Source organism: Limulus polyphemus, unplaced genomic scaffold (assembly GCF_000517525.1).
Source record: "Limulus polyphemus unplaced genomic scaffold, Limulus_polyphemus-2.1.2 Scaffold12, whole genome shotgun sequence".
In the NCBI taxonomy this organism is placed as follows: domain Eukaryota; kingdom Metazoa; phylum Arthropoda; class Merostomata; order Xiphosura; family Limulidae; genus Limulus; species Limulus polyphemus.
The window spans coordinates 1,703,765-1,716,627 of record NW_013665622.1 but is presented as its reverse complement, the minus strand read 5'-3'; the positions used below and the strand labels follow the sequence as shown (position 1 = coordinate 1,716,627).

The 12,863-nt window shown below is 31.8% G+C and overlaps 1 protein-coding gene across 1 annotated transcript in view; it reads left to right on the top strand.

Moving 5' to 3' along the window:
* Positions 1-2,660: 2,660 nt before the first annotated feature.
* LOC106478871 (geranylgeranyl transferase type-1 subunit beta-like) overlaps positions 2,661-12,863 on the top strand; it is a 23,120-nt gene continuing 12,917 nt past the window's right edge. Inside the window, exons 1-5 of the mRNA XM_022382734.1 lie at positions 2,661-2,803; positions 6,421-6,545; positions 9,663-9,730; positions 11,307-11,455; positions 11,931-12,063. Coding sequence (XP_022238442.1) covers positions 2,661-2,803; positions 6,421-6,545; positions 9,663-9,730; positions 11,307-11,455; positions 11,931-12,063 — 618 coding nt within the window. The remainder of the gene's footprint in view (positions 2,804-6,420; positions 6,546-9,662; positions 9,731-11,306; positions 11,456-11,930; positions 12,064-12,863) is intronic.

Sequence of the window (12,863 nt, the reverse complement as noted above, 5' to 3'; positions counted from 1 at the left end):
GTTGTACATTTACTGTCATGTTAAACTTATATTAAAGTTTTTCTTCATTACCCATTTAAGCCGTCGCCAGCCATTATTAATAAATTAACTAGTTCTCAATAAGCCTCTTTATAAATTCTTAGGAGAGTTTACAGAGTTAGCTATATCTAGTGAAGTTGTTTGGATAAAATGTAATAAAAGATAAATTAATATGTATAAGTAAAAACTAAATTATGTTTTAATTTCCACAACGTTTTGGGCAAACACCCATTGTCATGCAGGAAATAAGGTGTTGCATAAAAATTATGCTAAGAAAGAATCATTGAAGGATTAATGAGGGTGCTGTCTTTCGTTTAGTGTACTTATTTAACTTTGATTCAGCTATTTTCAGTATTAAATAAAGATTGCTTTTACTATATATTTTACATTGTGTTCAGTATCTTTCATTTACAAATTCAGTCAGGCTCGGAGAATTTCGGGTTATTTTGCAATAATTTTTCTGATCAAACATTCTGTTATTCTACAGGATCTATCTTGGCGCTCTTGAGAAAAATCAGTTTTATTTGCGAATATAGAGTTAGCAAGAAGGAAACCTTTGATGCTGTGTCCACAATATTTTTATTGCAGAGTTTTCTGTTTTTTCCTAATGTCTTAATTTCTCTGCACTCTTCTAAATTCTTACCCCCCCTAATGGCACAGTGGTATGTCTGCGGACTTACAACGCTGGAATCCGAGTTTCGATACCCGTGGTGGGCATAGCACAGATATCCCATTGTGTTGCCTTGTGCTTAATTTCGAACAAATGAAACTGAACTATTATATTATTAAGTTTCAACAGTCCTCGTTCTCAAAGCAAAGGCATTTTTCACAATTTGAAAGACTTACTAACAAGATGAAGAGCTAGTCACTGAGGGTAAACGGCTGTTAGTAGGAATTGTTTGGTTTAAGAGAAAATTTTCTTCTAGACCTTAACTTTCACGGATGTTACGAAGGTCGATGACTTCTTTTTCATTGTTACCGCAAGATAAATGCTGGAATTTGGAGCACCCAGAACAGTGATCGAATTATTATCCTGAGGAGGCATAAATTTATTGCTATCTATGCTTAAAGATTTTCATTTTGTATGGTTTTGAACTTGTTTCTCTTTTGTATATAGAATGAAACCTCGTTAATCCGAACGCATTTTTAATGAGTTTATTCGGCTAGATTATTGATGTAACCAAATAGTTGAATCAGTCATTTTGAATACAATGGACATGATCAATAGCATGCTTTAGCAATCGATAAATATAAGGGTTGGATGCAACTGGTAAAGAAAAAGAAACTATATATGTGTAATATATTTATTAATTTTTTTTATTCTGTACGTCGCCAGTAACTATATAAATTGCATGAGCAAAATGGAATTTCATTATTTTCAATTAAAATATCATTTTGTCCAAACTAATAGCTTCCACAATACATAATTCATAGTTGTGGTCAAATATTCAACAATTCATTTTCCAATGAAGGATTTAACTACGGTCTACCTTTTGAACTGATTTTTTAAAGCTTCTCAGTGTTTCAAGTAAAAAAAAATAACAAAAAAAAACATATCACCTAACATCTTCACATAAATGACTGTTTTGTTCGAACTATGTGATAACATCTTTAAGGATAAATTCTGCTTTATTGAAATTGATTGTCTCGACTGGTGGTTAATATTCGTTGCTAAATTTGCAGTCACCACGCTCTTGAAGAGACACGATGGAAATGATGTCTTTATGTGAAGTAAAACGCTTGACCAGTTGGTTCTGCTGAGACGATGTTGAGCCACTTTTCAGTTGACATAGTGTCATTAATACTCAAGATTAAGGAATGAAATATAGATGCAATCCCATTAACGACCTCTGACATCTCAACAAACTCGACAGTTTCACTCTGTTTACGCTGCAGCAAAATCTTGAAATGCTTGAAGAAGTTTTTGATAGTTTCCATAATAATATTGTACGAGGTGAAATTTATCATTTGTAAAGCGTTACGGAGATTTACAGTTTGTGGTTAATTATTTTTTTGCACGTTCTACATATTTCCTAATCACTTGACAGTGATAGTAAGCTTTGGATGACCTGATTATCTCAGCATCCATTGTGACTTGACACGACTATATCATAAATAATTCTGATGACCTCTCGATATTCGTTGTAGTTTATATGTACATCCTTGCTGTGAAGGTCGTTCTAAAAAAACAAAAAACTGCATAAACCGGTACCTATTTGTTAGTGCAGGGGTTTTGTGGTCATTAATTATCACCTCGTTTCTTGTTCTGATCAACACATACTTGGGGAAAATTTTGTCACTGCTTACAGCCCCCCTGCCGAATGTCCCGTATCTCTCTCTCTATCTTTTTTTTTTCAAAATAGATAACGTTGTGTGATTTTGTGTTGCGACTACTGGATGCAAAGGTCAGTTTCATCGTCAGAAAGTCTTTCACGTGACCACTTCTACTCGGAGGCAATTGCACTCAATGAAAACTTCAATTTTAGTACAAACAAATAACAAAAAAAAACACGATTATTGTATTGCTTTATAAAATAAAAAAATAATTCTGAAATTAATAAATTACTCAAGTATTAATTTTCTTTTTAATATTGTGATATTACTCCAGTAGAGGTATTAATAAATACTAGCCGTATTGAATAATGGCGGCTTCCGAGTGTGTGGAGTTGCACGGACGAAGAGATGATGATGATGAAGTAATTTTTTTGAAAGATAAATGTATCCGGTATTTTAAGCGGTGTCTTCAGGTTTTACCGGAAAGGTTTTCTTCGCTTGATGTTACCAGGCACGTTGTAATATAACTCATTTTGTTATGAGAAATGCATGAAACGTTTACTGTGGCGCTCTGATAGTGATATTTTTGGTTTGGCTAGCCTGTAACTTGTAACCACAATAGATCTACAGCCTTTACTTTAGTATTATATGTAATAACTAAGCACTGATTTGAGTAATCACTATTCAGAATAGTATTCTGATGATTTTTGGTACCGACTCCAGTAAAATGTTTTCTGTCTTCTAAGTTCTGTTGCTTATCTTTAGTTCAGGTCAAAGTTAAAGTTTTTACCTACTGCATTTCTTTCATATACTGATATAGTATGATATTTTGAAATGCAAATAAATTCTTTTTTACTGTCAGTGTCACTTGTGTAGAACTTAGTTCTGAAAAGGACCACAAATTACAATACAAATCCTATATAACAAGTTGTATGATTTCCATTATTCACCCTCAGTGGCTCTGCAGTAAATGTGAGGGCTTATAAATCTAAGAATCGAGTTTCGATACACATGTTGGGCACAGCATAGATATTGAGATAGTCCATCGTGTAGCTTTGTGCTTAATAACAAACAAACAAACCATTCTGGACAAGGGAACGGGTTGTGAATTTTGTGTACTTAGATTTTGGAAAAGCTTTTGATAAGGTACTGTGAAAAAAAAAACAGAAAAGAAGATCACATCATTAGGGGTTGGGGAAAGAGTGCTAGATAATTAGATTATAGGGTAGTTGTGTGGGAAAATGGTAAACTGGATCCCTTTTACTAGTGAAGTATAATATTGATAGAGGCATAATTATTAAATTAATAGTGTTTGCTCATGACATTAAACTTAGATATTTCTAGTTATGTTGGGGATGGTGAGGTTTTGCAGAATGACATGAATCAATTGGTAAGTTTGAAGAATATTTGGCTAATGATATATAATCATAGTAAGTATGAGGTAATGGATTTGGGTTGTCATGAATTGGATCTCATGTTTAATAGAGATTTGAGATAACTATAGTATGACTGAAAAAAATATTTTAGATAGTGGTGGATAAGTTGGTAAAGCTATTGTTGTATTGTTCTTACTGCTAGGAGGAATACTAGAAGATTTTTAGGGTGTGTATATTTTACATAAATAGGTAATTGTCTCTATACAAGTCACTAGTTAAATCTCACTTGAAATACTGAAACTGAATTATTGTAAAGGATTCAGAGGAGGGCTACTAGGATGATATTGGGTAGAAGGGTTATCGTAAAAGGATAGGCTAAGATTTCATAACTTATTTTCTCTTGAAGGGTAAGATTATCTGGGGGATTGATAGAATGAATGCCTCTGGTTTATTTTTGCTATTCTGTGAAGATAATAGGATGTGAGAGCAAAAGTTTAAGATCTGGAAAAGCCAAGGTAGGCTCCAGTTAAAAAAAAAAAAAAAGAGTTTTATTTTTCTAACAGCATCATTGACTCAAGAAATGTCTTTCAATTAGTAGTGGTAGAGGCCAGCACTGTACAGGAGTTTTATAAGAGAATTGATGATTTCCTGAAAATTTGTACTCTTCCCAAGAGTTGGTGTACAAAAACAGCCTTGAAGGACCAATTGGTCTTTTGGTGTCCATAGGTCATGTTAATAAGAATTAACATTTACTCTTTATGGATTTGCTACAATCTGAGGTGCATGGCTTTGAAACCCCATCACCTAACATGTTTGCCCTTTCAGCTGTGGGGATGTTTTAATGAGATGGTCAGTCCTACTATTTGTCAATAAAAGAGTAGCCCATGAGTTGGTGGTGGGTGATGTTGACTAGCTGCTTTCCCTCTAGTCTATCACAGCTAAATTAGGGATGGCTAGCATAGATAGCCCTCATGTAGCTTTGTGTGAAATTCAAATCAAACTTTATGGATTTGCATTAAGAATGATGTATTAATTTGAATGTAAAATATTCATGGGAATTTTCCAACAATTTAAGGTATGTTACATAAATATATGTAACTGAAAAATCCATAAAAATTTCAAATCAATATCACTTATCAAAAAACTAACAAATTGTAAAAACAAAACGAAGAAAAATCCTTTCTGAAATTGTTTTGAGAATAATTAAATGCCAGTTTTGCAAATGCTTTTCTAAGTTACTCCTGACAATAATTTTAACACCTTGTGAACAAGAGAATTCAAATTGGTAGATGTATAGTTTGATAGATCTTTCCTACTCCCTTTTTAGTAATGGGGATCACTGTCAATTGTTCAGTCATTAGGAACTTTCCCAGTATAAACTTCTGAAAAATGACAAAGTTCCCTACTATCTTTTTGTAAAGTTTCTACAAGATCATAGGATCAATTTTGTCAGGACCAGAGTCCTTATTCTTGTGTATAGATTTTAAGGAAAAGTCATCTCTACTGTTAAAACATTGGGTAGCATGGGAATTTATACCTCACCTTCACTAAAACTTTTTTCTGACACTTTAGCCATGTTCCTTTATTCCATAATAAGGTTCCCTTAAAAATAAAAAAAGATTTGAATTTCACACCATTTTAATGTTCACATGTGCATACAAACTTATAAGTGTGCTTGATAAGGCCAAAAAAAAAAACGTTTAGCATCCAGAGTTGTTGAAAAAAGGAAGGAGGAGGCCCTTTTTTTTAATGACCTCCTTGAAAAAAGTTTGAACCCTTTTTTTCATGATTGACCCCTGTTTTCAAAGGGTCGCTATCAAATAGAAGTCTTTGTTTAATTTTTTCCTCAAAACAATACAGAATTTATGACAAATAAAGAAAAAGGGCAAAATGAATTAATTGTGTTCATCTCATTTTTTTTATTCAGAAGTCTTTTTTTTTTGTATGATAGAAAAATGAAAATTCAAAAAAAGGAAAAAATTGCCAAGAAAAGTGGGGTGAAAACCAGCTTCAAAAAGGAAGTGGGCAGGGATGTTAAACATGTATTTTTTTACTTGGTCTAATACTTGTAACATGGTTTTAGATTGTTTTTTTCATATTCAGTGAGTGATAACAAATAAATTAGTTACGAAGTCAGTGCTGCTAAAATCTTTACATTTTTAATATATATATATATAAAATTGGTCAATATCATGTTGGGCCAAAAGTAGACAGATTTTGTGTCTGTTATTGTTAAACAGATTTTCACAAAAAATTATGTTGTCTAATGTATTATGATTATAAATTAAATGAAAAAGCAGAAATATAATGAAAGAGAGAATGGATGTTTTACATATGAGGGATATTTTATAAGTCAGATAATTTATTTGTTCACATGGTACATTATGATAGTGCTCTACCACAACTAGAAGTTACTGGTAAAGGCTACTTAGCTATTGAGGACATTTTGTGGTGAATGATTGAAAATATTAACAAAATTCCTGGCATGGTTATGTCATTAAAAAAATTTGATTTTATCATGAAAAATTGAATGTACAGTACAGTGAAGCCAAAATTGATTAGTTTTTTCAATATCAAATTTACTGTAACTGTCCAGCCATTTTATATGAGTTTGCCATAAGTAAAAGTTCTCTGGTGTTATATTCATATAATTGAAATATCTTTCATCAGCCACAAATAACCAGTAATGAAAGCTAATATAATGCAGTTTAATGGGTATGTAATATTGTATAAAATTTTTATTTTACATTAGGCTTACAGTTGCTTTCTTTGCTATCTCTGGTTTGGACTTGTTGGATGCTATCGATGCTATTAAGGATGAAAAGGAAAAGATTATTGAGTGGATTTATTCTTATCAAGTGTTACCTGACAAAATAGGTATGTTTTTTAAGCTAACATAGCAATAATTTAGGTTTTAAATCTCACATGCCCCAAAGGGGCTTGGGAGACAACCTAGGATGATCAGAAACTATTGTTTCTCTTCAGACCCTACCCATGGATTAAAGATTGAACTCAATTGATTCAATTTATGTCCTTGAGATGAACTGTCACACATTTTAAGATTAAAAGGTGGGTAAAAACTATAGCTAATTGTCACCAAAGCACCGGGAGAAAGCAGTGAAGAAATTGAAAGCGAGGAGGAAGTGAGCTTGACTTTATAGCGGCTTGGAGTCTAATGAAGCTGGTACACGTGTGTTTTTTTTTAAGGCAAGCTGACATTTAAAAATTCTGCCTTTGTACTAATTTCACAAGGTAACAGCATATGCTAATTTTATTTAACTTTTGTGGATATACTGTATACATTATCTTTTTCAGGCCCCTCAGTGGTATGTTTGAGAATTCGCATGGCGTTGATACTCATGGTGGGCACAGCACAGATAGCCCATTTTGTAGCTTTGTGCTTAACAATGAAAGAAACAAACATTTTAAAATATGTTTTTCCACATATTATAAAACACATGTTGAATCAGTACATTGTATTACTTATTGTGGGTGATATGAAATATCTTGGTGTCTAGTCTGATGAAATGTAGAAAATATACATTCTGCATGTGTATAGATTTAATAATTTAATGAGTGGGAAGTAATCACAGGCATTGTATATGACTTGTTTGCTCTGCTTTTGTTTTAAAAAGTATTTATTTTTTATCTTTAAATCAGTATTGTATTTTTTAGTTACTACTTATATTCTTTGCAGTTAGTAACATTTTTCAACCTTTGTTTTTATCTATTTTTGGACATACACATATACATACTTCCTTGCTTCTAGCTGGAAAAGTTGGTTCTAGAAACTTAACGCAGCAACTGGAGTTAAACACAGGTCTCAGGAAATTATGTGGGTCAAGTATGTAGGGCATGGCCCAAGAGCACTAAATATCATGAGTGATATTCTGATACCCTATCACTTATGATGTACCAGCAGTATTATACATCAATTAATAAAGACATGGCATTTGATAGTAGAATAAACTGAAATCAGCAACCAACACTCTAGCTCTCTCTTCTCCCTAGCCAAATAGTTGAAGATAATTTAAAAGTGGGTGCTATTGCATTGAATATATATTGAATGATAAGGTATGCAAATATGTCATATGCTGCCTAAGGTATCAAGATAGTTTTAATAGGTTGTATAATTATGATGTGCTGACTAATTGATTGTGTTCTACTCATGATTCAATGTTTGTTTCACTATGTTTATTTGCATAATATGGTGTTTTCATGCTTTGTTACTTTCATCACACAAGGAAATCGTACTCTCAACAGAAAGGACAGTTTCCATAAGTAGAGGGTGTTCGAAAAGTCTGGAACCATGGGCACTTCAACAAATTTTTCAAAATGTGTTCAACATGCTGTCCTTGTAATTCAAAACCAATTTGGAATAACTCGACCTTATCATGCTTTGACAGCACCATAATCAGTCACGTACCTGAAATTAAGAAAAGCTGCAAATCACCTATGGTTCCAGACTTTTCTGACCCCCTCTTCAAGGTTGTGGTTGATATTCTGGTAGCAGATGTGTAGAGTTCCACATACAAGTTCCTCAATGTAGTAGTTGATCTAAGCAAGTATTGTATAGCTCTTTCAAATGTGTTTTATTTATATTGCTTTATGATGATGCTAAATCTTTTGAGATGGTAGACTTGATTACAGACACACGAAGCTGTGGTTTTTTCAAGACGTCCAAGTTCAAATAAAGTGAACTCTGCAAGAACATGCATAGAGGGTTTCATTTCATTTATTGTTGGAAATATAATTTTATGTTAATGGTTGTGCTGAATTAGTTTGTTTTCAGTTTTTCTCAGGGATTTTTGAACCTTGACTTGTTTGTTCTGACACATGCAGCATGGAAGTATTTTATGTCCTCGTTAAGCACGCTTTTTTATGGGATCCTGTAAACCAATAGTTTGAGTCGAACCTTCTAACATTTAGGAAACAAGTGGTTCCTAAAAAGTTTTTTGCTTTCCTATTTTCAGAAATATGTTATTTGCAATACACATTTCTGCTGTTGACATGCATACATGTGGCACATTTAAATCATCTTGAGTGTATCAACTTGCTTGGATGTTCTTAATGAGAACAAGAGCAGTTTGATAACATGGTTTCTGTCTCTGTACTTTCACCTTCAATCTTCTCAGCACCTCAATTTTGTGGAAATGATATAGTTTCTCCATTCACATTTTACATGTGTGCCTATTATAACAATTATCTTTGACATGGTGTATGAAATCATGACTCTTACCTCTTGTGGCCACCTAATCTTGATAAATACTTGATGCATCCACCATAGATCTATGTCCACTTTTGGTGCATGCGAGTTTGATATCACCAGTTTTTTGATAGGTGGTGTACTTGTCCAAGTGCATTTTTCTATAAAACTCTTTTTCTTCAGATGTATTTCAGTCCTATCCATTTTTTCAATTGTGATTTTCAATTTAGTTCATCATGTCAATTTGCAATATAATAATAATAAAGAATTAATGTTTTCATGTACAATATAGTACTGCTAAAGGTAGTGTTGCTTTGTTATATGACATCTGTGAACACTAAATGTAAAAGTCCATGTTATGCATGTTTTGTACCTCAGCTACTTTTTGTCAATTTGGTGTACTGTTAGAAAACTTTTCGTAATTTAGTTAGACTATATATCAAAATCCATTATTGACAGTTTTAATAAATCTACTTAATGCTGATACTTCAGTAGTAGTGTACACTGATTATATGATGAATACTATTGCTTTAGGCCAAAACTGACCAGATTCCAGGCTACCATCCATCTTTTTCACCATTGGGCACGTCCTATGAACCCAGACTGATTGATTGTCTGTGGCTTGATGTGTACACACGTCTATAACCCTGGCCACAGTATCAGCCATGTTCGTTAAATATTTTCATATATGGAGAATGAGAATTCATTAAGAAAATCTACAATACTTAATATTTACCTGTGAGATAGTGTTTTAAGTTAAAAGTTTTTGCTTTACATATTTTTTTCAGAATCTAACAGGAGTCGTTGTGGTTTCAGAGGTTCTTCTGCAGTTGGTGCTCCACCCAGTATGGGAAAGGTAAAACCTTTATTTAAAGTTCACAAGTTGTTTTCATTGTATGTTGGTTAAAATTGACTGTTTTTATTTAGAATTATTTCAGACTCTATGTACAGTTTTTTAAAATAACATTTAAAATATTGAAAACAATAATCTGGCTACTCAAAAAAAGCTAAAGAATTTAGCCATATTTATATCTTTGTAAGTCATGCTTTAATTAGGATTTGCATTTTGTTAAGCCATCAATATTTTAATTAGTATATTTCTTATGAAAGAATTGGGATAATTATATGTATCAGTAGTTTTGAGAAAAAAGCAAGGTGGTTGGAGAAAATGTTTAAATAAATTTTTTTCCTAAAAAATTAAGGATCTCCAACCAAATGAGAAGAAAAGATGATAGATTCAGCTCATTTACACAACACATTATTTTCAAAACCATCATTCTACAGATTTATAGTTAATCTTCATCTTGATACCTGACCAAAAATGTAATGTAAACTGTTAGCAAGTTCAACTTAAAAACAAGCTATGATGTACGTTATCAAAGCTTGTACTTATTACTTCTAATATTCTAGTCATTATAACTAATATTTTCAGTCCTTAATTCATAAAATGTTTTTCACTGGCAGCCTATATATGGCCTAACAATTAAGAATGCTCAAATCAAGTCACCACTCTTGTTTTTTTTTGGGCTTCACTAAAAGCAAGGCCACCAGTTCAAGCCTTTCTTGTTCATAGCTCATATTTTTTAAACCAGATGTTGTTTTTGTATTTCTTTCTTGCAAGTTTTTCCAGTAGAATAATTCCCATTTTGGTGCTAGGAGGTCTTTATATCAGGATTAACCAAAGTAGTATCTAAACATACAGTAATTTTCTTTTTAAACCGTAGTTTCAGTAAATTAGTCTGAAAATTGAGGTTAGCTTTTATCATTGCCATGTTTTTTTATTTCTTTCAGTCACTGTAACCAAATCAATATCCCTCTACACAATACCACTTAATTAGAATGACCTTTCCGAGTTTCTTTATCCTAAGTACATGACATTGTAGACAGTTTTTATTCATTGTACACTGGTTTCTTCAGAAAAATAGGAGACTATTAATTGTTGTCTGAGGTTGAAATACAGTATGAGGTCTTCTTATCAAAAGGAAGTATTCTATGTTAAATACAGCATTGTCAGACTGTTAAAAAGGACATCTATTGCTATTTTATGCAATAAAATAAAACAACTAGAAGTAAAAAGGTATGACAGGAATTTTTAAGAAAATAAACACTTCTGTTAATGTGAAGATTTGGTACTTTTGTTTCATAAAGGCATAAGAATACTGTTATTGAAGAAGCACAATATTTTGTACAACACAATAGAATACTTGACTGTTATTACAGAGATCTGGTGCTATTTTTAATAAAAGTATGCTTGATAATATATTTCAATGATAATGATATAGAACATTGCTTCTAATGAAACATGGTGCAATATTTGATCTGTTTAGAATAGAAATATTTAATATGTAGTGCAAGTCCAACTTAACATTTTGTTACTTTATATATACGAATATATTTAGCATGTTAAAAAGAATATTTCTTATTTGAACCAGCCAGAGAATGCCCATCCATATGATAGTGGACACATTGCTATGACTTACTCAGCTCTTTCTACCCTCTTAGTGCTGGGGGATGATTTAAGCAGAGTTGACAAAAAAGCAATTATTCAAGGTGTAGAAGCCTTACAACAGCCTGATGGAAGGTGAGAGTACTGTGAATCACTTGTTTAAATGTGATGATATTTGTATTCCTGAGTAGGATTTGTTTTGGAGTGGGTGGATTGTTACCATTTTTAACATTCTGTCTATATTAGAATTATCAAGATCTTTAACTTATGTTTCTAGAAGAAAAAAATATTGTAGAAATGATACCCTAGTTTAAGCATAAGCATTTTTTTCTTTCATCCAGCTTTTAATGACCAACGTTTTAAGCAAACATTTTAATTTGAAAACAGAGATTTTTTTTAAAAATAATTTGGAAAAATATCTATACGTTGAATTTAATCTATAGTTTGACCATTACTTTTATGTTTTCTTAACTGATGGAAATTTGGTAAAATTAACTGAAATGAGTGTAACCTTTTAATGAAGTTATGTTTATAATTATAAAGGTTGAAGAAAAGTATGTGGAAATTTCCAAATTACATGCGCTTTATACATTTTTTGTTTCCATGTCAGCTTCTGCCCGTTAATCGATGGAGCAGAAAAAGACATGAGGTTTATCTACTGTGCAGCCTGTATTTGTTATATTCTACAAGACTGGGGTGAGATAGACAAGGAAAAGATTGTCAAATTTATTCAAAAGTGCATTGTGAGTTTTGAATTTAATTACCAAACTTCTCTCCACTGATGGTCTTGCTATATCTTTCATACTGGATTGTCAAATTCTGAGTCTAATAAGATATAGAAATTTAAGCCTGTACTTTAGGTACAGAAGCAACAGAATGAATATGTAGCACACTATTAGTAAAAAAATCAGATTTTTTTTTCATAATATTCCAGAATTAATTTTATTAATTACTCTACTAATTTGGTACTTATTATCAGTATGTCTGTATTTCTTGTATTTATGAGGAAAGCTGTTTGATAACTTCTTGTAGTTTCTGAGACATAATTCTTCACGTACTCAATTTGGAAAAATTTGTTGTAAAGTCTGTTATTTTTTACATTGAATTTCTCCTAGGAAAAGTATTTTGTAAGATATAATTACTTTAAACTAGCAGAGACCCGCAAGATATTTGTGGTTGAATTAGTATCTTTATTGCAACAGTACTTCATTAAATACAGGATTTCTAGAATAATACATAAGAATTCTAATTGTAGACATCAAAATCAACAAGTTCACTTGTTTTAGGCCTAACATTATATTTGTTAAAGAGATAAATTAACACTGTAACTTGTGTAGGTTTTTTGTTTTAGTTTAGTTAAGGCTAAACTTTACCATTCTTACTACTATCAGTAGATAAATTTATAATGTTATTCCATGACCTATTGTTATACATTTTTAAAAGCTTTGATAAGTATTTAATACGTTGTTGTACAAAATGTCTACTAAAGTATATTTACATCTGCCTTTTGCTTACATATGTTGAAATGAAATGTACGTACATT